This window comes from Euleptes europaea, chromosome 14, assembly GCF_029931775.1.
Source record: "Euleptes europaea isolate rEulEur1 chromosome 14, rEulEur1.hap1, whole genome shotgun sequence".
Taxonomy (NCBI): Eukaryota; Metazoa; Chordata; class Lepidosauria; order Squamata; family Sphaerodactylidae; genus Euleptes; species Euleptes europaea.
In genome coordinates, this window is record NC_079325.1 from 27,431,796 (window position 1) to 27,457,367 (window position 25,572).

At 45.6% G+C, this 25,572-nt stretch overlaps 1 protein-coding gene across 1 annotated transcript in view; it reads right to left on the reverse strand.

The window, feature by feature from the left end:
• Window positions 1-25,572, reverse strand: part of NSD3 (nuclear receptor binding SET domain protein 3) — a 78,609-nt gene that overhangs the window by 34,961 nt on the left and 18,076 nt on the right. The window contains exons 2-8 of the mRNA XM_056860223.1: window positions 24,814-25,544; window positions 10,530-10,601; window positions 8,672-8,831; window positions 7,667-7,818; window positions 5,856-6,368; window positions 4,165-4,291; window positions 1,102-1,202 (exon numbers count right to left, since the gene is read on the reverse strand). Coding sequence (XP_056716201.1) covers window positions 1,102-1,202; window positions 4,165-4,291; window positions 5,856-6,368; window positions 7,667-7,818; window positions 8,672-8,831; window positions 10,530-10,601; window positions 24,814-25,500 — 1,812 coding nt within the window. The 5' untranslated portion in view covers window positions 25,501-25,544. The remainder of the gene's footprint in view (window positions 1-1,101; window positions 1,203-4,164; window positions 4,292-5,855; window positions 6,369-7,666; window positions 7,819-8,671; window positions 8,832-10,529; window positions 10,602-24,813; window positions 25,545-25,572) is intronic.

Consider the following 25,572-nt stretch of genomic DNA (forward strand, 5'->3'; position numbering starts at 1 on the left):
TACTACAAAGTTAAATTTTATGGGGAAGTTCCAACAACTGATGCCAAGAGTGTTTTTAACATATAGATATACTCAGCATTTGATTTGAGGAAAGATTTGCACTGAAATCATATTCCTTTAAGCTATTTCTCCATTGTTTTGAAAATCCAACCAGGCAAAAACTGTTGTGCAGGCGCAGCAGAACAAAATCTAAAGTGAAGCTGTACTTTCCAGCCTTCTGGCTGAACAGGAAACCAAGTGCTTAACATGTTTAAGGTTCGTGGGAACTGTAATCTTAAGAAAATTTGCCATCAGGACTTTACCCTTTAAAGAACTGGATTACAGAATGTTTCGTTACACAAACTCTCTCTGTTTCAAGATAGATATCCTTTAAATGTAAAAATAAGTGGATAATGTTGAATGAACAAAACCAACAATCGTAATAACTTTCTTTATATCTGTGAAATTCTCAAACTGAATGTGTGCTACCCTCATCCAATGTGCCTATCATTTTTCACTTGGACCTGGCTATTTTTAAGCAACATTTGCCCTTCTGACATCCACATTAAAAATGTGTGTGTTGGTAGTACCTGAAGAAAAAAAAAATGACAAATCGACCCAAGATGACAATCTTTCCTATGCACTTCCAACATAATAAGCTATTTTCTTTAAGCATTACTGTGCTTAGAGTCAATTTTCAAGAGTAACCAAACAAATCCATCTAACTTTGCTTTAAAAAAAGCAAAAACATAAAACCTCAAAACAAACCAGCAACAAACGAAGGAAAATAAGAGAAGGATGCTGGTAGTAATTCCATCAAAGAGAAAACACTGAAACATAATGATCGCCCTGCTCACAACAGAAATTGCAAAGGTATCAGCTTCATGAGGAGGTCTTGTGGCACCGAGTTCCTAATTATCCAAAGAATGACTGATGCTGTAAAGGGATACCAGTAACAGCAATGTTTACTGACTGTGGGAGTTCAGGAAGAATAGTCCAAAAACAAACCCAATGGGGGGGAAATGAAGGAGTGGGTGGGGAGGAAAACAAAAAGGCACCAATATAAAGCCACAACAAGTATGAATACAGAATATTTTAACTCTCTACATGGAGGAAGCCAACCTGCTCCTTTTTGATCTTCTTCTTTGGCACAACTTCGGTGGATTTCTCAGACTCTGAGCGAGTTCGTATTGATCTTCTCTGTTGCTTCTTTTCTACAGAACCTGAGGGAAGAGAAGGGTTTCCATTACAGGAGTCTCTTTCTCTCTCTCTTTCCTCAATGAGGGATGACGTTCAATAGCAAAGTCCTGATTTCGCTACATTCTTCTTTGAGTGTATAGACTTTAATCTGCCAGCTGGTGTTCTGGCGGCAGGCAATACATCTCAGTGCTTCAGGGAGAGTCCTGAGTTCGGGAAAAGACCAACTTTAATATGAAGATAAAGGGGAGAGGCTAGAATTCAAATGAATGGGAAGGAGTGACTGGTCATATTTAGAATCCCTTAAATCAACGTTGATTTTGTTTACATTTTTCAAGATTACCCACTACCAAGGATTCAATATGTTCTCAATGTTACTTTTTCTGTTTGCACATTTGAACCCTCAAGTCACAAAGAAAAGTTAAATTTATCATTTCAGGATAGTGTACTATGAATTGAAGATGAAATACACAGAAGAGATACTCTAAGGTATTGGTCAAAGAGCCCCATTTGTCAAAGAGCCCCACTTGCTGGGTCACAAGCCCTTTCAGAGCTGTCATTTTTTGATGCTCTGTTGGAAGGACCAGCTGATACTGCACATATGTGGAGGACAAAAGCATCATGCCTCCTGTCCTTCTTTGCATGCACATTGAGAGGAACAGCAGGACAGCAAGGCGAGGTCATTCAGTAGTGGAAAGAGTTCCTCTATAGCACAAGCAGGTTCAAAGATGCTGGCTCCTCCTCTTCATGTTATGAGATTTCCTACCACTGCTTGTAGATCAATGGGTCCCATGCTGTCACTTGGGGTTAAAGCTCTGGATCCAGAAAGACTGAAGGCCACTGCTCTAAGAGACTTTGTCTAAGACACCACCCTCAATCTTCCAAGCACCACTGTTCATTAGTGACCTGGAATATAAGCTCAAGATCCCCAAGGTCTCTTAGGGTGTCAGAAGCTATCAAACAGGTTAGGGAGTCAAAAGTAGATAACTCACTCTACTGTTGCCTGGCATACGAAAAGCCAACTCTCTCAAACAGGGTCAAAACCTCTGAGTGTTTTAGATATATTTAAAATCCTGAAAACTGGATACAGAACGATGTTGCACTGACTTCCAATCAAAGCCCCAATGCTCAAGTAATCACACTCTAAGGATGTCTACTTAATTTCTATAATCAGCTACAGTACACCTCAAAGGTGTCTGAATTTTGTCCCCTAATCACAGGTTCGTAAGAACTAGCTGTGGTCACTCAGGGGAAAGGGAAAGGCATCTGGAACATGTCAGAGGCACTGCATCACAAACTTCACATGTGTCAGGATGATCCCTGACCACAAAAATAAGCATCTTGGGTTTAGTCCTGTTTTGGCAGGTTTGGAGCAACACGTTAAAAAAAATGCATCATGAAAAAGAGCAAAATTCAATATCCTCACAAAAATACAATCTCACCAGTACTGTACAGAGGGCAGTCCTTTTCCAGATTTAAGCACACACAACTACTGTTGCTCACATAGTAAAGTCAACAGGAACATATCCCCCCTGCACAGTCCTGGCTGAAACTAACAGGAGCACCACAAGAACACTGCTACAGAAACACGTTACCTCATACAAAGGGCAGCAGGCCAACAGACAAGTGTCCATTTTGCACATGTTCAGATTCCATTGCCCACATCTCCAGATAAAAGATCTGGGGTAGGATAAGGTGTGTGGATGGAGACAGGAACATTCGACCCCAAATCTCCACTCCCTCTAGTCATATGATGCTAGCCTTTTTATCTTTCTGTCTCCAGAAGCTGCTCAGCACTTGCATATGCTTAGTTGCTTCACTGTCTTGTCTGTACCATCAGATTAGAATTAGGAAAAAAAACACCCCATAATACATACTGGAAAGATAATGATCATTATTTGAGATTAAGCTGAAGATCCCTAACTGTACGGTTTAATTCCTGTCTGAATTTAAACTACTCCTTATTTTAAAGATCCAAAGAAACAGGCATATGGAATAAAAATAAAATAGATTATAATACACTCCTACAAAATACTCTTGAACATCCAGCCCAATCAAAGAAGTTCTGGGGCTTCTGAAAAACAAGAATTCCAACTGGATCTAGTCTGCCTAATATTACTGGGTAAGAGATTTCTCCTTCTTTTCCTGAACATATATCACCTGTTCTCTCTTTTTTGGTTGAAACTAGGTTTGGGATCAGTGGGATAAAAGATGGGTGAAGGAACTGGGATGTGTGAGTGAAGACGATCATGCTGGCATCAAGCTAGCAGCAACTAAGTTCTCCCTACAGGAGACTATAAAGCTTGGGTACGTCCAAAGCACAAGTCCCTGGGTGTGAGTCCATGCCTCACAGACAGTGCCTTGGATGAACCATCTGTTGAATCTTGGCAGCCTCAAGTCATATTGTTGTTTTGTCTGTCTGTTTGGCTTATTTATACTGTAGACAGGCAAAACAACAATATGTCTTGGGTTTGCCAAGATTCAACAGATGGTTCATCCCAGACACTGGCTGCAGGGAGAAAAGCAGGATATAAGTATTCTAAATAAATAAATGTTTAATATTTTGTAGTTTAAGAACAGCCACTATGTATTGGATGAAGAGTGACAGATTTCAATATTGGGCAACCAACACTAGGTTTTAATACTGCTCAGTCAAGAAGATCACAGGGTGACGCTGGACCAGCCACCCTACCTCCCGGGGAAGTTTGCAGAAAAATGAGATAGTCCCATGCATACTGTCCTGAGCTTCCTTGGAAGAGATAGGATATAAATATATAATAAAAATTAAGTGACTGGAATGACAACTCCTATAACTTAAACCATGGCCAGCACAAGGCCTTTAAACCTTACTAACCCCGAAATAAATTTCAGGTATACTTTTGAATTATGCATTTGATTATTACATGATGAAGACTTTCCTAGTTTTCAGTCCTGTTAACAGTGCTATGTTTACTTGGACTTAACTCAGAAGTCACAAACTTTACCTACTTGCCAACCCAGAAGATGTCTCAGGAGATGCTGTGCTTTGTGATGAGGTTCGCTCATTTCGCTGGACTGATATGGAAGTGACCTTGTCTTGCCCTTTGATGATTATTTCTGGTTTGTTTCCTATACCCTGTTATAAATAATGAAGGTAGGAGTCAGTAATTCCTGGACAAATTCAGGCTAACTACTTTAGCTATGAAAGAAGTAGCACCCTCAAATGTTCAATGTATGTATACAAGCTATCGGATTTATAACACAGAAGCCCCACCCCACCCCACCCAAGTGTGCAGATAACCCTTCATGTTATATGTGTGTGATGTTTCCCATGAAGGTCTGCTGAAAGTACTGGGAGTGGGTGTCAATCAACCCCCTCCCCAAACGTCTGGCAGCTAGCGCATGAGGGGCTGGCCTCACATTCATGGTACTGTCTTGGCCCATGAGCACAGCACTCACTACTGGTAGTGCATGTGTGTGCGTGTGTGTGTATGTATGTATGTACACAGACATACATACACACACATGTGTAATGGAAACTAAGAAGAGTTGGTTTTTTATATGCCGACTTTCTCTACCACTTAAGGAAGAATCAAACTGGCTTACAATCACCTTCCCTTCACCTCCCCACAACAGACACACTGTGAGGTAGGTGGGTTTGAGAGAGCACTAACAGAGCTGTAACTTGCCCAAGGTCACCCAACTGGCTTTGTGTGTAGGAGTGGGGAAACAAACCCAGTTCTCCAGATCAGAGTCCACTGCTCCAAACCACCGCACTTAACCACTACACCATGCTGGCTCACTGTCTCCTGTGCTGTCCCCACTCCTGCTGTCCCACTAATAAACAGATTCCTTCATCCTGATTAATATGCTGCAATTTCTATACCAGTCAACTGCAGTCAGCAACTAAAGTTTGCACACTACAGCCAAACTGTGGTTTTTCAATTCAGAAATATGTTTTTTAAAAAAGCACCCAAAAATGCAGGAGGAAATGTAGGAAGCCCCAACACATTTGAAAGTCCCTGAATCATGATGTGGACATTTGGGTTCATGACATCTGAACTAGAAAGGCCTGGTAGCAACTTGCAAGGTCAAAAGCAAGTTAACAGAATTAAAATACTACCAATACTACAACCTGCAGATTAGTGCTGACAAACCAGACATTACCAGCTGGTTTGGTTTAAGATTATAATTCAACAAGAAGAGAGGCAGTTCTTAAGCACTATTAAAAGAAAGCGGATCAATACTATCTTGGTATTGCAAATTATTATTTTCGAACAAAGGAGTTTAGCAGCTCCTTGATAGACTCTGGCTGTAAATTGCATTCCATTGCTTCAAAGGGACTTTTAGCAATAGCACTGATCACTTAAATCTAGCCACGAGGAGATCACTATCCCCGCTGATAAACATTTAAAAATTGGGAAGGAAGAAGAGCTGCTGGCTTTTTGGATACCTTCATCCAGTTCAGACTGTACAGTTACCATGGGAGGTCAACCTGATTTGCCACACATCACTCCACAAAGCAACTCTGACAAGCTAGGGATAGGTTAATGGGGCCTCTGAAATTTAACAGGCACAGGATTCAGCCAAAATACTGCGGACTGCTTTCTAAGATCACACTCAGAAATTCTGGTGAACATTACAGTTTAAAACTCATAATTCACTGGACTTTTACACCCTTTACATAAAAATGTCTTTACCTTGGTAGAGTAAACAAACTGATCAATGAACTTCCCATTCCCAGCAGCATTCTGAAGAGCAAAAACTTGTTCAATTTTAACGACTGGAGACATATTACATTTCTGTAGGTCCAAGGTTCCCTGGTGCATGGTTATTGATGCTGGTAAGGATTTTCTGGCCGCAGCAGTTTTCCATGCTATTTTCACAGGGGGTGGCTCTTCTTCCACACTAGACTGCCTTCTCTGACTATGCCTCCGCACCTCGGTATTAGATAAGGAGGTTACCGCTGAGACCTCATTGGTCTGTTCTGGTTGAGAACTAGGCGATGGTTTAGATCTCCGGTTCTTTTTAGCCTCCACTTTAGGGGCACCAGTCCTCTTGGCTTTTGACAAAGCCTCCTCTGGTTCTTTATCTACATAGATGAACGTGTACTGTTCTATCCTCTCTTCCCGGGTCATTTTCAATGCCTTTTCAGCATGGGCAATGCCAATATCCCACTGTGCACGCTCTCTCTGTGGCCTTGGCTTGCGAATCTTTGGAATAAAGGAGATGAGTTTATTGCATTGATTCATTCCCACTCACAGATCATTTTTTAAATGACAACCCAATATTTGTCACAGCTACCATTCCTAAGAACGGGTATGCTCTGAAAATGTGGCTGTACAGTTTCTCAGGGCTTGCAGGAAAACAAGACCACATGTATTACAATCAGAATGTATTATAAGCAGATGTATTACAATCAGAATGTATTACAAGCAGATGTATTACAATCAGAATGAATTACAAGCAGATACCCATGTTGTAATGCTGGCCCTTCTTTGTCACTTGTTATAAGCCATGTTTAGGGCCCCAAATCCCAAGTGTGCCAATATTAGGTCATCATCTCAAGTACCTGTTCAACCACACAGTTTCTTTAGATGTAATTTGGGGTAGGAAAGAAATGATCAGAATATATCTGACCAAAGTGCATTCAGAAGTGCTGCTGCTGGATAGAATGGGCAGGCTGAATTTTTGAAAACTGAGTTTAAAAAGTAATTTTGGATGCATGGAATGAGGATTCTATCCTGCTGAAGGGGCATGAAAATCATGGCCACAGCCTGCTTAACCTTGTCCTCAACATGTCTGGACTACAGTTGTGTCAAAGTTATTCCTGCTAACTAATGCCAACAGGTACATAGAATATATAATTTTTAAGCACACAACAATAAATTTAACTGAAGAGAACAGCTGCAGTAGAGGACAACTTCCACCTGCTAAAACGGGAAAAGAACAGAGGCGAATAATAACTTTGCTACTCAAAAAGGCATTTTAACAGACTGTTACCTCAACATATGTACAAGAACACCTTAGCCCTCTAGTACTATCTAAAACAAGACTGCCTGAAAAGATCTTTAACACTGCCTTCCTTGGATTTTCCAAGTTCTCAAAATACTTTCCCTACCTCTCTGACATAGCTTTCTCTACATATCTTATTGATATTAAATACTTGTGACTTTTATTCAATCTTGCATTTAATATAAAAGGCCAACTTTGGTGGGCAGCACAATTGGCTTGAAACCACAAATGCCAGTACTGGTTAGGACCATGTCACGTTCTGTGCCTTCTTTCTGCCTCAAAGTTTCTGTCATTACCGATGTGCTCCTCTTCCCCAAAGGACAACCTCAAAGAGCAAAGTAGAAGCTCCTTTGGGGACCTTGTGAAAACCAATGGCCAGTCAATGGTATTAACATAGTAAACAAATAATCAGGACCAATGTGAACAGTTAATTATCCTACCACCCCATGAATAAAAAAACCTGTAAAATCTCAGACTCATTTCAGAATGTACGCACCTTTTGTTTTTCAGAATGATTGGCTTGCTTAGCAGCCTCTTCCACCAACTGATCATACTGTTTGCGTCCTTTGTAATCTCGTACCCGCTTCTCATGTACCCATGCCCTTTCGGGCTGGTTACTAAAAAACTGAACGTGATATTCCCGTGCACCTGAAATGGAGATAAAGCATTCTTCTCAGTTGAGTAGCACAAGCCTCCTCCATGTTTTAGCATAAATGCACTCACAAAAATTTGAACTTCGCAGACGTAATTCAAAATGTTCCATGTTATCCTTTTTCACTGGAGGAGATACTGAACATTCATGATGTTTAGAAACTAGGCCTACGCAGACATGTAGTGCCTACACAAGGTAGAAGAAAACTGGAGCTATTACATGACTCAGCGTAGGCATGCTGTTATGGGTCCATCATCACATCAGCTTCTACATCTCTTTCGCCTTAACAGTTATTAGAATGTGTCATGAGCAGGTGCTGTGCCAGAGAAGATTTCAGTGACAAAGAAAACAGGTCAAAGTTGGGAAAAACGGTTTTGTTGTTGGAGGCTTGATAAGAGGAGCTATGGTTGGTTCGGGGTTCCTATCTACTTCAAGAGGGAGGAAAGTAACAGAAATAATAATAGATATTAGCTAGATCTTACGTGAAGAATTATAATTTATTGTAAAAGGCCTTTTGAGAATTTAAAATGAGTTCTTTCACCTGCAGTCCTTTTCTTTTTGCTGTTAAGTCACAGCTGACCTATGGCAACCCTGTAGGGTTTCCAAGGTAAGAGACATTCAGTGGCTTATTGAGCACTTGAAATCCACTACAAAATGGCAAGGTTTTTCCCCCTGCTAATCTCTTTTCTACCCAAACAACTTGGCTTAGCCTTCATTACTGATCAGCAATATCATGCAGCTATACAGCTACAAACATACACACAAAGTCTGAGTTTAAAGGGAGACGCTGTTAAATAGCCATTCATAGCACGTGTCCATAAAACCTGCCCAGCAGTCAGAATTACTTACCTCTTGTGTTAATTTTGGTATGAACCTCAAGTTGTGGATCACTTGAAACCATGCAGGGCCACCAAGGATATGTTCCCACCTTAGACCAGACCAGATCTCCAACCTCAAACTCGACATCACTCACTGCTTGTGCTGGAAGAGGAGGAGAGACCTGCTGGGCCTACAAAAATGTAACAGTGAGGCATAAGTGAAAAACAAAGTTATGTATCTGGTGTTCGGAACAGCGCAAGAGATAAATGCTGCAAGGTACTGCTTATCTTTTTGTCGGTAAATGGGGAAAAAACCCAAATTTTCAAAATAGTATACAGACATTACAATCAATGTATATTCAACTATGCCTGTGGTACTTTGTGGTGGGAAAGGGTGAGGTCATGTAGGGTCTGTTGTGGATGGGAAGTCCCTTCCAGTAAGCCCTCCAGCCCCATACATATCCTCCTTCCCTTCTGCCCCTTTCAGCCCCACAGCAGGCAAGGGGCTTAGCTGGCTGCTACCGCTCTGGTTCAAGAACTTGACTGGGGAGGCCCAGAGCACCCTTCCTGCCCAGGACAGCTCCCTCTTCAATCAGGATATTCACTGCTGTAAGGCGGAGTACAAGGTATGAAAGCTGAGCAAATGGAAAAGACTATAAACTGAATACTGTAGCAACTGACTAAACAAGAAAACAGTCATGAAAATGGGAAGAATTAACATAGGGTACTCTATGAACACATGGGGCCACACTTCCCCTGGAAAGAAAGCAGCTGGAAAACAATAAAGTTGCCCAATGTAACTCTCTTACTGGACTTTTAACTCTATTACAATATCTGGTCTGCTTCAGGTCAACCTCACCATCCTTGGGTGAGGAATCAATAGCAGCTTCTCTGCTTCCTAGCTCCTGGGAGAGAACAATGTCCCTCCCTATCCAGGGTCTTACATGCTCTCTCTTAAGGGTCTGCCTCCTCAACGGCAACTGGCATACTTTCCCCCTCCGACTTTACTAGGCCCAATCCCAGGCTTGGAGGGTATCTGGGAAACAAACCCAGAGGGAAAATATACAGTAAGGCCCAAGGCCTATGTGTGATGGGAAGTTTATCTTGTGGCTTATAGGCTGCTACTCCTCAGCCTCATGCCTAAGATCATGCCATACGTAAAGCAACTGGTTAACTTCACTCCTGTAGCCCTTCCTATCTCAATTTGGTTTGTAAAAAAATTATTTGACATTCTTCTGCCTTGCCTTTCTCCCAAAAAGTGGCTCACAACAACGTTTAAAGGCAGTAGTCATAGAATGCAATAGGATTGACACGGTTCAGATTAATTTATGCTTATTGCCTCAACAGCTCAGTCTCGAAGTTTCCTTAAAGACAGAGAAGAAAGTGCCTTCCCAACCTTATCTGAAAGATAACTCCACAAGATGGGAGCCACCACAGTGAAAGCCCAAGGCAGTGGCAACTGTTACATATCTACAGGAACAGGCAGCAAGGAGGAACAGTGGAGAAGACTGGAGTCGCCACATAGGCTTAAACAGGGAGAGATGGCTCAGCAAACATATCTTAACCCAACAGGTTCCCCACAGCACACAATGATCATGCCCCTCATTCTGAGAGAGACACTTTAACATGAAATCCATGGAGGTGGTCTCTATGGAATACGGAGAGCAAGTGTGGAGTAATGGTTAGAGTGTTGGACTAGGATCTGGGAGACCCAGGTTTGACTCCCCGGCCTACTATGGAAGCTTGCTGACTGACTCATTCTCAGCCTAGCCTACCTCACAGGGTTGCTGTGAGGATAAAATGGAGGAGAGGAGAACTATACAAGCTGCTTTAGGTCCCCAATAGGGAGGAAGGAGGGGTTTAAATTAAGTAAAATAAAAAATACTAACTGGGGTTTCGTCCAACAGTATTGTTTCTTCCCTTGGTCTTTCGGACAGCGTGCTGAGCCTCTCATTTGGTCTCTGTGAAATACATTAAAAGGAAAAGGGGGAAGTCAAAAAATGGAATGGCAAGCAAGAACAATGACTGACAAAAAATTACGAGATGGGACAAATCAGTAGATTGCTTCACTCCTAGTAGTGCCATTCTGGTCTCAGATTTTCATTAATATTAAAGTTCCAGCCACATTGCACTGACTACTCTGGTACTCTGTTTCAAGATGATACAGGTCAAAAAGAGGGGAGGCAGAAAATTAAGGCATGTAGTTTATACTGGACCATCTGGAGTATTGCTGAACATTTGGAATTAAAAAAACCTTTCTTTAGAGACTTACCAGTATTTTCATGTATATCAATAGGCTGTTCTGCCAGAAGTAACATTCAACACAGCAGACACAGACATTATTAGATTGCATGGCTTGAACCAACAAGAAAAACCCAAGATTTAAAATCAAAGCTCCTAAATACAAATATCTTCTGAACAAGGCTAGTGATTTATTGTCGAAGGCTTTCACGGTCAGAGTTCATTGGTTCTTGTAGGTCAGGGGTGGGGAACCTTTTTCCTGCCAAGGGCCATTTGCCCATTTATAACATCATTCAGGGGCCATACCAGGTGTAGATCTCCTGGCGGGTGGGGGGGAGAGGCTAAGGTTGCTAGGTCTCCAGCCACCACCTGGAGGTTGGCAACTCTAGTAGAGGCTATGCAGAGGAGGGAAGGAAGGAAGGCTAGGGTTACCAGGTCTCCAGCCACCACCTGGAGGGTGGTGGAGTCCCCTTCTTTGAAGGTCTTTAAGCAGAGGCTGGATGGCCATCTGTCGGGAGTGCTTTGATTGTGGGATCCCGCATGGCAGGGGGAGGGTTGGGGTCACTGGGGATGTGGGGGGAGGTAGTTGTTAATTTCCTGCATTGTGCAGGGAGTTGGACTAGATGACCCTGGTGATCCCTTCCAACTCTATGATTCTATGAACCCTAGGAGAGGCTATGCAGAGGAGGGAGAGAGGGAAGGAAGGAAAGGGAGGGAGGCTTCCCACACACACACATGAACACATGCGATTGGGAGAAGCTTTCCTGGCTTCTCTCCCCTCCCCATTTTCACACATGCACTCACACATGCTTCCCCCCTCCCCATTTTCACACACAAACATGCCAATGGGGGGAAGCCTTCTCAGCTTCTCCCCCCTCTCCACTTTCACACACGCACTCACACATGCTTCCCACCCCTTCCCCACTTTCAAATACACACACACACACACGGTTGGGGAAGCCTTCTCTCCGCTTCCCCCCTCCCCACTTTCATATACGCACTAACCAGGCCGCGCTAGCAGCCCGGTGGGGAAACCTTCTCGGCTCCCCCCCCACTCCACACACTCACACACACACACACGATTGGGGGAAGCTTTTTGGCTCCCCTCCCCCTTCCATACTTTCACACATGCACTCACCGGGCCATGCTAGTGGCCCGACGATCTGGGGAATGCCCCTTTTCCACACACATATCTACAGGGGTGAGCGAGGGGAGGGAGAAGCCAATGGTAGCCAGGCGAGGGGGAGATGGTGGAACGAGCTCCGGGCGCTCAAGCAGCTTCAAGCTGCGGGGGATTGCCCCACCGCAAGGGTCACAGGCAAGCTGGGGGGGAGGAAGGTTCGGGGCCGGAATGGCTGGACAGCCCGCTTTTCTTGTTGGCCTCGGCCCGGGGGAGAGCAGGGGAGGGCCCCCTGATCCGGCGGAGGGTGCGGCCGGCGGCAGACAGGTGAGGGGGAGATGGTGACACAAGCTCTAGGCGCCCAAGCAGTTTCAAGCTGGAGAGCGAAGAGAGGGCATGGCACGCCACCCACTCACCTGGAAACAGCCAGGGAGAGAAAGGGGAGGGGGGGCCAGGCGCACGTTTTGGGTGGAAGTTGTGTGTCTCTCCAGGAACAGGAACTGGGGAGAGTTGGGAGAAACGGCCCAACAATTACCCAATCAGCATCCATTTTACACACGTGCCTGTCTGCCAGCAATGCCCGAAGTGCCAAGGGGAGAGCCTAAATAGGGAGAGCTCGAGTGGCAGGGCAGGCCCTGGAGCTCCCGGAATCGGCTCAAGGGCCAGGGAAAATGGTCTCGCGGGCCGGATCCGGGCCCCGGGCCTGAGGTTCCCCATCCCTGTTGTAGGTTATCCGGGCTGTGTGACCGTGGTCTTGGTATTTTCTTTCCTGACGTTTCGCCAGCAGCTGTGGCAGGCATCTTCAGAGGAGTAACACTAAAGGACAGTGTCTCTCAGTGTCAAGTTGTAGGAAGAGTAATACATAGTCAGAAAGGGGTTGGGTTTGAGCGGAGTCATTGTCCTACTTTTTGCAGGACAATGACTCAGCTCAAATCCAACCCCTTTCTGACTATATATTACTCTTCCTACACAGTGGGTAGCCGTGTTAGTCTGTCTGCAGTAGTAGAAAAGAGCAAGAGTCCAGTAGCACCTTAAAGACTAACAAAAATATTTTCTGGCAGGGTAATACCCTGCCAGAAAATGGAGCCTTGACTACTTACCGTGAGGGCTCATTCTCTTCTGAGGCGGAGGGCATCTTGGAACTGTGGGTTATTGTCCAAGCCCTATCTGAGGAGGCAGGACCAAAAGAAAAAAACTTCCTGCTGCCCTCTATCGGGACAGTAACCCTCTGTACCTCAGTCACAGGCTTGCCTAGCTATTAGACAGGAACAGAACGAGGTATAACGGAACGAAAACGTAACCTTATAACATTACAAACAGACAGGCAGTGGGACCGGAATTAGGTCTGAAAATGGCTGTCTTCTGAAGGTATGGTTGATAGCACGTTGTCTTGACTCTTCGCCCGGGTGGGCAAGATGCCCTCCGCCTCAGAAGAGAAGGAGCCCTCACGGTAAGTAGTCAAGGCTCCATTCTCCTCTGAGGCTCGGGCATCTTGGAACTGTGGGACCTATAAGAGCTCCCATCAGGGTGGGTCATGCGTTCTCCTCCACTACGTGCTGTAAGACCCTGCGGCCAAAGGCCGCCTGTGCAGATGACCATGTACTAATCTTGTAGTGCTTGACGAATGTTGACACGCTTGACCACGTGGCTGCGCGGCAAATTTCGTCGACAGGAGATTGCTTGTCAAACGCCGCCGTTGTAGAGGCGCTGCGAAGCGAATGAGCCGTAATTCCCGGTGGAAGAGGAACCCCCGCGGTTTTGTATGCCTCAGCTATTGTTGACTTTAAGGCATAACTAATGGATGCCGCAGACATTCTGAGACCCTTGTTAGGGTTGGAAATGTTGATAAACAAATAGTCTGTCCGTCTCAGGTCTGATGTTCTATCAATGAAGATGCGCAAAGCTCTACGTAGGTCGAGAGAGTGCCAAGATCGTTCCTTTGGACAAGATGGTTTAGGACAGAACGATGGTAAGGAAATGTCCTGACCGCGATGAAAAGGAGAGTTAACCTTGGGGATGAAGGTAGGGTCTGGTCTTAATACCACCTTATCCCTATGGAAGATGCATAGACCCTGACGAATAGACAGGGCTCGCAATTCTGACACTCGACGAGCCGATGTGATGGCTACGAGGAATAGAACTTTCATCCTAAGCAGCCTAAGAGGAGCAGTCCGAAGGGGCTCGAAGGGTTCCTTCGTTAGGGCCTTAAGAACGATGTTAAGATTCCAGGTAGGGAACCGGTGAACAGTAGGAGGTCGAGTCTGGGAAACCCCTTTCAGAAAAGAGACGATATGCCGATGCTTGGATAACGTCATTCCATCCACCATTGGAACAACTGTTGCTATGGCCGCAACCTGTCTGCGAAGAGTAGAAACTGCCAGGTTTAATCTCACTCCCTCCTGTAAGAACCCCAGGATGTTGTTAACTCCTGGTTGAAGAGGGTCAAACTTCTTTCTACGTGCCCATCTGACAAACGCTTTCCATGATGCGGAATATATGCGACGGGTTGCAGGTCTGCGCGCCTCAAGAATGGTGTTAACGACCTCTGTTGGGTAACCCAGTTTGACCAGGCTCATCCTCTCAAGTGCCAAACGGTCAAGCAGAACCAGTGGGGATCTGGATGGACTAGAGGACCTTGACGTAGAGTCCCCCACTGAGTTGGAATTCTCCATGGTTCTTGAACTGCTAGTCTTTGTAGAGTGACGAACCATGGACGGCGAGGCCAAAATGGGGCCACTAGGAGCACATTGGCTTTTTCCATCTGGATCTTGCGAAGGACCTTCGGAATAATTGGCAGAGGCGGGAAGGCGTACAACAGGGTCCTTGGCCAAGGACTGAGAAGAGCGTCGATTCTCTCTGCGTCTGGGTGGAAGAATCTCGAGAAGAATCTTGGAAGTTTGGAATTGTCTGAAGAGGCGAACAAATCTACCTCTGGAAGACCAAATTTTTGAGTGATGAGACGAAAGGAGTCCTGGTCTAAGGACCACTCTCCTTCGTTTACTTGCTGCCTGCTCAGCCAGTCGGCTTCCACGTTGAGAGCGCCCTTTATGTGTTCCGCTCGTATTGATAGAACCTTGAACTGGGCCCAGCGGAACAATTTGACTGCTTCCTGATGTAACATCGATGACCTTGTGCCCCCCTGTTTGTTCAGGTGGGCCTTGGTAGTCGTATTGTCCGTCCTGACTAGGACATGATGGTTGTAAATGTCCGCTGAGAAGAATAGAAGAGCCAGTCTCACGGCTCTTAACTCCAGCACGTTGATGTGAAGGGTCGACTCCTGAGCAGACCAACGTCCCTGGGCCATTTTCCCATTGAGGGTGGCTCCCCACCCATCCAGACTGGCATCCGTAAAGAGCTGGAGAGGATCCTCGTGCAGGTACTGTGTGGGTTTGGTTAAATTCTCCCTGGAAGCCCACCACCGCAGGCTCTTGCGGACACTGAGTGGTAAGGGAATGATTCTGTCCCTCTTCACCCCAATGTCCCCTTGATATGGTCGAAGGAGCCACTGTAGTTGTCTGGAGTGGAATCTGGCCCAAGGCACCACTGCTATGCACGAAATCATGTGTCCTAAAAGTTTCGCTAGGGCCATTAGCCTGGCTGTTTTGGAACTGGCGGCCGAAGCTGCTCGACTGACAATTTTTTCCACTCTCTCTCGGGACAAGGTTACAGTGTTTTTCCGAGAGTCTATCCGCACTCCCAGGTGTACTAGAGATTGTGCTGGGCTGAGGGAACTTTTCTCGAAGTTTACTAAATATCCATGGTCTTGAAGAACCTGGACTACTCTGTTGGTATGGGTCCGGGATTGTTCCCTGGATTGTGCACAGATTAGGATGTCGTCCAGGTACGGATGTACCTGGATGGACTCCTGTCTGAGGGTGGCTATAACAGACACCAGGGTCTTCGTGAAAACCCGGGGGGCAGAGGCTAATCCAAAGGGGAGGGCCCTGAATTGATAATGATTGCTGCCATGGGTGAACCGAAGAAACCTCCTGTGGGCTGGATGGATAAGGATATGGAGGTACGCCTCCTTTAAATCCACCGCCGTCATGAAAGTCTGAGGCTGAAGGGACTCTATGATGGATTTTAATGTTTCCATCCGGAAACGTTTGCGCCTCATTCTCCGGTTCACGTACTTTAAATTGAGGATAGCCCTCCAGTCCCCATTTTTCTTCGGAACCGTGAAGAAGATGGAATAGATCCCCAACCCCCTCTCCTGGTTGGGGACCCTCTCCACGGCTCCGATGTGCAAAAGGTGTTGAATTGCTGTGGCGGTTCTGGCCCTCTTCTCTTTCTTTAGGGGTAAGGGGGAAGAAAGGAAACGATCCCGGGGCAGGGAAGAGAACTCCAGGAGATATCCCTGAGAAATTATTTGGGATACCCACAAATCCGGGTTGGATCTGGCCCAAATGTGACTGAAAACCTGAAGTCTCCCCCCCACTGCCAACAGTGAGGCGTCATTGTGAATTGTTTTTGGGGAACTTATCCCCTTTGTCAGGCCTAGTCTGGCCTTGTCTCTGGAACTTCCCCCCTTTCCGAAAGGATCTACTCTGGTTCCATGAGCTACTCTGGTTCCAGGAGCCCTTTCTGTAATCTGCCCGGTATCTGGGAGGGACCTTGGAAGAGCGAAAGGACGGGTAGGAAGAGGATCTGTTCTCCTTCCGAAGTTGCCTAGGGAGGACGTGTTTCTTATCCCTAGTTTCAATCAAAATCCCGTCCATTTTTCCCCCGAAAAGCCGGCCCCCTTTAATGGGGTAGGACATGAGAATGGTTTTAGATCTGAAGTCGGCCGGCCAGGCCCTTAGCCACAGAGCCCTTCTAATGGATGTGGTAGAAGCCATGGCCCTAGCCGTAAAGGACATTGTGTCCAGGGAGGCATCTGCCATAAGAGTGATGGCGCTAAGCACTCTCTCCAAGCCCCCGACAACTCTGCGGTTGTCAGGCGGAACCAATTGTAGGAGTTTTTTGACCCATAAATAGGAGGCCCTCGCAAAAATGGAGGTAGTGGCGCTAGCCTGGATGGCTAGGGCCGAAGCCTCATGAGCCTTTTTTGCCAAATGATCAGTCTTCCTGTCCAGCTGGTCACGGATGGAACCTACCCCATCCTCAGGGATCAACCCAGGGGTCTGAAGGTCAGCCACTGGAGCGTCGACTACATGAACCTTCAACATCTGCATGGCGTGAGGAGCCAGACTATAATGTTTTTTAACGTAGGCCGGGACCTGTTTATTAGAGGAGGGGTTATCCCACTCATCCGTGAGGGCCCTAATAAAAAACTGTGGGAAGGGAACTAGGTTGCTTTGAGTTCTCCTTCTGGGGAAGCACTCCCTAACTCCTTCTTTGAATTTTGATTTGGGTTCCTCAGAGGACTGCTGTTCCTCATTTAGATCCAAAGCGATCATAGCCTTTGCCAACAAACCCTGGAAGTCCTCTCCTGAGAACAGCCTGGGCTGTTGGTCATCAGGACGGGGGGTCTCGTCCTCGGAGTCGAACTCCCCCTCCTCGCGCTCTTCCCCTTCTGATTCCTGGTCGGAGGTAAGGGTATCCTGCAGACTAGGGGATTCAGAGCCAGATTGAGAAATCGGCTGTGATTGTGCCTTTCTGGCAGCCTTAGTGGGCCAAGAAGCAGATGTCTCCCCTCTGGATGGCCCCCCCGAGGTGGATGAACTGCCCTCTTCCCCCTGAGACTGGGGAACCAAGGTAGGAGGGGGACCTGAAACCCCGCCAGAGAACTGAGGCAGGCGCATTTGAAAGGCCTGGAAGGCTTGCCACTGCCTCTGCAAAGCTACATTAACCATGTCATTAGCTTGATCTGCAGTTAAAAACCTCCCTGTTGCCACCCCTGAGGAGGGAAAGGGGTTAAAACATGGTTGCTGGATTGGTGCCTGCTGCAAAGGCATAAAGTGGCCCCCTATAGGGCCCAAGGAAAAGGCGGGAATAGATACAGCTGGCTGCCTTTCTGTTTGCTCCGAAAGGGGGGGAGGTACGTTACCACCTCCCGACGGGAGACCATCTATCGCCACCGGGTCTGAGGACGCGGGCGAAGCTGCTGAAGAGGAAGGCTGGATCCGCGAGTAGACAACCGGGGCTTTCCCGCTGGCTCTCGCTGCGCCGGTGAACTTCCCACTGCCGCGCTTCCTGCGTTTAGCGCCGGCAAGGGTCGGCGCCGCTTTTCGCGCCTTTTTCTGTTTGGGCTGAACGGCGGCTCCTCGAGCCTCCTGCAGCCCTCTGCTTTCCTCCGCCGCCAAAGTGGATCCGTCCTCAGTGCCTTTGGACGGCGCGCTGTTGGTCGGGGCGAATTGGACCAGCCCCACAGCGTAATCCTTCTCCGAGAGAAGGTCGTCTTCTCTGTTTAAAATGGCGTACGCCATTTCCCCCCCCCTCTCTTCTTCCCGATTCAATGCACAGGACACCAGGGAAATCGGGAAAAAAGACACCGGGTAGGACGGGTCGGGTGGGGAGGTATGGAAAGAAGGTTGAGGAAAGTTTAAGGGGAAAAAACACAAACAAGCCTCTAAACCTAAGCCTAACTAACAGAGCTGTGAAAATCACTGCTCTCCTCACTAGGCAGGACAAAAGACTGAGGTACAGAGGGTTACTGTCCCGATAGAGGGCAGCAGGAAGTTTTTTTCTTTTGGTCCTGCCTCCTCAGATAGGGCGTGGACAATAACCCACAGTTCCAAGATGCCCGAGCCTCAGAGGAGAATATTTTTGTTAGTCTTTAAGGTGCTACTGGACTCTTGCTCTTCCTACACACTTGACACTGAGAGACACTGTCCTTCAGTGTTACTCCTCTGAAGATGCCTGCCACAGCTGCTGGTGAAACGTCAGGAAAGAAAATACCAAGACCACGGTCACACAGCCCGGATAACCTACAAGAACCAAGGCTAGTGATTGTGCCTAGCTGTAAAAAACATAGTAAATCATTATATGGATCGTGTCTCTCTCATTATGAATTTAGTTTAATGGGGCCACAGACTTGACAGCCTTCTCGCAAGTTCAGCAAATATAATTATTTGAACTTTGGGTAATATGAAGGCATTTCTGGGATTCACCAACAGCTCGCTGGTGCAAAGGAAGCACTAGCCAGCTCAGCCAGCAATTTAAGCGGGGGGGGGAGGATGCAGATGGGGGGAATTCACCATGACTCCAAAGCCACTTCTTTTTCAGTTCTATGCAGCAGCACCACACATTTTCTACAAGCTACAAAGTTCAGCCAAGTGTTCTTGGGAGGAATCTGAGATGTGTTACCTCTGCTGTGGCCTTGTTCATACAATTTTCTCCCTGGGAGTACAGGAAAACAAATCTAGGCATGTGCTTTCACCCTGTGAAATGAGCAAGCTGGCTGTTACACCAATAAAAGTTTCATGAGCACACTGCCCATATGCTGAAAGAAGGTGTGACCAACAGGAGGCTGTCCTGCCCCTGAAGGGAAAATCAGCTGCTCAGGAGTGCTGCTCCAGCATCTAATCACCTTCGAGAAGGGAGGTGAGACGTTGGAGGGAACACAGGAAGAGAGGGAGTTGAGTTCTGTCTCATGGAAAGAGCAGTGACAGCTCAGGTCTTGTTCAGGAAAAAGATCAGACAGAGTGAAAGTTAGCTCTGCCTGGCAGTGTGGCACGGCGGTTTAGCTCTGTCTCTGGGAGAGAAGAAAGTGCTTGATTGTTAGGCCTGTCTCTGGTGATGAGCAGACCTGGCACAATTTAGTCTGAATCTGGGGAGAGGGCAGGCTGGCGTGGGTGGAATCCTGTGTGTGAGAGAGGATCCCACCTAGTGGCTAGTCAATAAAAGTCTATTTGTGCCTGAAAGCATTGTAGAAAAGTCTAATTACTATCTGAAGTCATAACCAGTTTACATTTTTGTGCCTTAGCCAGGTTTCTACTTTGTCTACTAGGAGACCAGTGCTGCTGGTTTGTTTCTTTAAAAAAAACAGAGTTTCACTTACCTGTAACCGTTGTTCATCTGGTGGTCTTCTATGCAGGCACACATTAGGACTGCGCATGTGCAGGCCAGCCACGGATAAGATTTGTCAGCTTCTACAAAATCGAAAGTGAAAGCACTCCCCCTCCCCTTGGACCATGTAGCCTTCCCGCCCAAACGGCCACATGACCGAGGGGGAGCCCTCGGGAAGGCTATATGGCCCGAGGGGAGGGGGAGCGCTTTCACTTTCGATTTTGTAGAAGCTGACAAATCTTATCCGTGGCTGGCCTGCACATGCGCAGTCCCAATGTGGGACTGCATAGAAGCCACGCAGATGAACAAACCTGTAAATAAATAAATCTTCTTAGTTGTTTATATATTAATCCAACCTCAGAGATCTCAATTATCTCCTTGCGTACCACAAAACATACCTCACGGCAGCGAACCCAAAGCCTATACACTCGTTACCTGTAGAATACCCAGAAACTGAGAGGAACCTTGTAAGATTTTTTTCTTTTCATTTGCACAGAAGAAAGCAGACACAGAATAGGTAGGGGGAAACTGTCTCGTTGTAGTACCCGAGCAGGACGTAACTTTAGAAACCACAATAGGTAAAGAGTTAATTCAGCTTACTGGCACTGGAAGTGGAAGGGTTCATTGCAACCTTTCTCTTCTAATAAAGAAAAAATAGATTTCTGGTGGATGTTCTCTCCTTGCATCTTACTGAAGTATCTTACCACTGTGTTTCTGACAGACTGTGCACCCTGCCCCTTCCCAGCAAGGACAGACAGTTTGTTCACAGCCTAGAGCATGTATATAAAACCTGCTCTCCCTGCTTGAAATTGTTTTGGTGCCAGAATTTTAGGCTATTCATACAAATTGTTGTATAATTAATTTTATGATACTGTATTATATATTTTATCGTACCGTGTTTGAACTGTACTTTGATTATGGTGTGAGCCGCCCTAATCGCTGCTTTGCTGGGGAAGGGCAGGATATAAACATTTATTATTATTACTACTACTACTACGCATTGTTTTTTAAAACACCACTTACCAGACTAATTTAAAAAAATAAACCAAAGTTGTGTAAGCAGAAGAAATCCACCACAAACTCAGAATTTACACAGCACTTTTCTTTAAGTGCTCAAAAATCCTTTACATACATCCTTCAATACCTCCTTAACATCAGCTCTATAAGGTAGACTGGTATTATCCTTATGCTACAGTTTCAGTAATGAGCCTTACTGCTTCTTGCCTAAGTCCGTCCTGTGAAAGCATGGCTGGCTGTGCTGATCTCTGATATGGGGCTTTGCAGTTCATACAAGTAACACTAGGGAGCCTCTAGAGGACCTGCCAAGGGGAATAAAGCAAAGGCAATCATCAGTATATCTCTATCACACTGCAAATTCAGTCTGGAAAGTAGCTGACCATTTTCATTGTGTTCTATTTCACAGTTTTATTCTAAGAGAAGTTACGACATCCAGGATCTAAAGATCTGTCACACTAGCGCCAGAAGCCCAAGGGGTAAGGTTGACAGCTCCAGGTTGGGAAATCCCTGGAGATTTTGGGGGTGGAGCCTGAGGAGGGTGAGGTTTAGGGAGAGGAGGGACTTCTGTGGGGTATAATGCCATACAGTCCACCTTCCAAAGCAGCTATTTTCTCCAGGTGAACTGATCTCTGCTTCTTGGAGAACAGTAGTAATAGTGGGAGATCTCCAGCCAGCACCTGGAAGTTGACAACACCATGGGGACTTTATAATTTGTTTCTTCAAACAGCAGCCAGCCATGTCACATGGCAAACAGCTCTTGAAACTGGGAAGACTCAAAAATAGCTGTTGATAGGGTCGTTAACCTTCAGGTGGCACCTGAAGTTATCCCACTATTGCAGTTGATCTCCAGACAACCAAGATCGGTTCCCCTGGAGAAAACTGCCGCTTTGGAGGGTGGACTCCATGGCTGAGGTCCCTCCCCAAACCCCGCCCTCCCCAGTCTCCACCCCCAAAATCTCCAGATGTTACCACACCCACACAAACACATGTTTGTTCAATGTATGTTCAATACATTCAGATTAACATGGGGAATTAGTTTGCATGTTTGTGCAGAGTGCAGCAAACTGGGATCTTTTACCTAAAGAGGTGGCTGGGAGTAGCAAGTCTTCAGAAGCAAAGGGATGGAAGACCTAATTTTAAAGTAATACAGGGTCTATTAAGGTATTTGGTACAATAGTGGGGGGGAGACTTATCCTAGGCAAATATTAGCAGTACTAAACCAAAGCACAGACACCTTCCTTATCCTTAATATTGCAACCACACAACCAAACATTTAGCAGAGCTACTCCAGTTTGGAGCAGGAATTAATCTTTGTGCTAAAGGTGGGATAGCAGGTCAACTGCTCAAAGAAAGAAAAGGCAAGAATCCTACCAGTCTGGAACAAGCTTTTGGAGCCCAGCCTAGAGTTTTTATTTTACAGATGGAGAACTAAGGCTGAGAGAGGCTTGCCAAAGGCCAGAGAATTAATATCACACAGGTGGGACTGATAGATCCAACTCCCCTATTTGCTCATTTCTCAAGACCATATGTTTTCAATATGCAGGAGGGTTGCATGTTTGCTTTAGATGTTGTTCCTGCAGATTTGTATTGTTTACTGTTCTGTTTTAGAGTTCAGTTCTTTAAAAAACTGTTTTCCAATCTGTTCTCCTCTCCCCACCAAATTTCTTCTCACAGGTCCATTTATTTTATTGCATTAATTTTTACAGTGAACATTTTAAAAAAATGGAATCTGTGGCTTTGTAATTAGAGTTCCCCAAGCAGTTCACAATGTTAGCAAAACGCAAAATAAAATACCAACACAAATAAACACAGGCAGAGAAGTTCAGAGGACAGTTATTTACGTCACCTAACTTCAAACTTCATTCAGACTGAACAGGCTGTAAGCAAAATGGAATCTGGTGGGATCACAAATGACAAGTCCAAATGAAATATATAACAATTTGTGTTACCCAGTCAACACCTTATGATAAAAATCAACCTAGACATAACTTAAGCCAAGCCACTTAGTTCAATGACACTGCATTAGACACAAGGGGTATTTTCAGCCAACAGCACATGTAGCTATGTTAGACAAACACAGTGTGGGGGATTAGGTGATTCCCCCAAATTGCACTGAGGCCCTCTAATGCCAGGAGAAGAAACGGGAGGATGGAAGGAAGTCAAAAAGGTACTCAATAAGTGGGAGTGGAAAGTGAAATGAGTGCAGCTTGGGAAACTGCCTATAAGAGCCAGAAGGAAGGATCTCCTCAGCTGCTCTCTGAGCAAATCCAAAGATAAGGAAAAAACAACAGTCCAGGTGCTTTACAACCTCCTTACCTACTCCTAAGTCTCAGGCAACCTGTTAAGGAAGTCCCACCACAGAGTATGAAGGTGTGCGTATACTACACATGCACAGATGAACAGACAACATTTATGGCAAGTTTGCCACAAAACTGGTCCAAGAGAATGCCATTCCAGTGCATACTGCAGATCATGTGCAACACCTTCCCTCCCTCCATGCCTGGAGATGTCCCCCCACCCCCTTTAGTAAGTTGAGCCAAGGTGCAGGCCAAAACAGCAGAAGAAAAAAGGCCTGACTTTTACGCCAAGAACAGCCCCACTTAGGGGTGCACATTGGAAAAAAATGGTGGCAATAAATGGGAGCCAAGAAAGGAGATCCTGAATAATGCCGAATTTATTCGAGGCTGCTTTGGTCCTGCCGCCATTTTTAACCCCCCTCCCTCACCTGCTTGCTGGGTCCACTGCTGCCTCCGAACCCCATGCAGCGGGGACGCAAAACTGAAGGCTAGACTCGCTTCAAGTTTGGGTTTATTAACCTGAAAATTTCCAGTTTTCTGGGGAAAGCTGACATAAGTATTTACCTTTTTCCGGATTTTTCAAAAAAGATTCCGGGTCTATTAAACCTGAACCTGAAAAATACTGGAAAAAGTAGTCCTATCCACCAGCATGCCAGCTCATGGACAGGTGTGCTATGAAATTGTGGCACCTATGCTGTACATTGGCTTACAAAGGGGTCTGGGCATAAGCGCACATAATAACAGAGAACAGCCTTCGACACAAGAATATGGCACATGGCTGGGGAGGGGCAACAAAGGTAGCTGACTCAACCATATAAGAGGTCTCTAGCAACTAATCGAAGAAACAGAATGGCACTCAAGCTCTCTCTTCAAAGTTCATTTTGTCCAAATCTTGCATAATTTTAAATCTTTACCACAAAGATTTCATTGACTGGCTGAGGCACAGAATTCAGTGATTTGTGTCATGGGAGATCAACCTAAATTACTTTTGATATGTTTCATGAACTATGTGGGGAAATCTCTTCACATCCTTGCCTCTGTTTAAACTCAGTGGAAAAAAGACAGAAAAGACAGGTGGAAATCACTGCTGGAAGTAAAAGTTTACTGTGATTTTCATTTCCTGTCCATTCTATAAAGATAACAAACTTGATCTCAAAGATGATGTTTGATGCAGCTTCAATAACTGCCACTTCACTGAGCTGTAATCAACTAAGTTTGAGAAACAATACAGTTTTAATCCTGGCAAGACTTGAAGCATTTTGACAAACCCTTGCAATAACTTGAACACTTTTTTCTAAAAGCAGAATTTGGATTTCCATTGCATAGAGGTCAATTCACCATGATCAAAATTCTCCTCCAAAACCCCCCCCCCCAAGGGATCTGGAATGCAGGAGTACCCTGCCCAAGAAGCTACTAATTAACCTTCACTATATGCTTATCCAAATATCTACAACCTTAACAGTACGCAAATAAGAAATGATAGGAGTGACAGGAATATCTGCCTTGAAAGCACAGAAACAGAAAACTTACATTTTTAATTCTACTTACATTTTGTTCCTCTTGCTCTAGTTTTGGAATTTTATGCGATTTGCGCTCTTCTGAGTGAGAAGAGTCATGTTTGCTGCTTTTTTTCCTCTTCTCTTTTCTCCCTTCATGTTTTGCCTTCGCATACTCACTCGCTTGTACTTCATTCAAAAGGTCCCCACACAGAGAGGACTCAAACAATTCCCTGCCGTTCTGGATAGTTTTGGTTATTTTTAATTTTATTTCTGGTGAACCAGTCTTCTTTGGAATCACCGTTTGGGATACTGAAGGAGGAGGTGGTGGTGGCGGCTGTGGAGGAGATGGTTTTTCCAGAATTTCATGCGGCCTTATGTTAGAGTTCTCCATCTGATAATACTCTGGGGGACTAAAGTTTCTAACTGTGCCATAGCCATTTGCTGAACCATTGGGATACTGACTGTATGACTGGTATTTGGCTTGGGGTTCATACATGCTGATTGGTGGAAATCCATTAATGAGGGGTGGAAGGTCCTCTGTTGTTGGCGTAGGATACTGAAAACCTTGCTGCAAGGCAAGAGCAGCTTCATATGGCGTCTGTCTACCATCTTCAGTGATGTCACTGCTAGCATCAAAAGCATCCTCTTGGCGGATGTTAGCCGAGTCAATGAGTTGAGGTGGTTGCTGAATTGTGTTTCCCATGATCCCTTGCATGAAAGAGAAGGAGAAATCCATTGTTCTGCTCCAGCATCCTTAGCTTTCCCTTTTTCTCATAGGGCCTAAAAAGAAAGGAATAAAGAGACACGT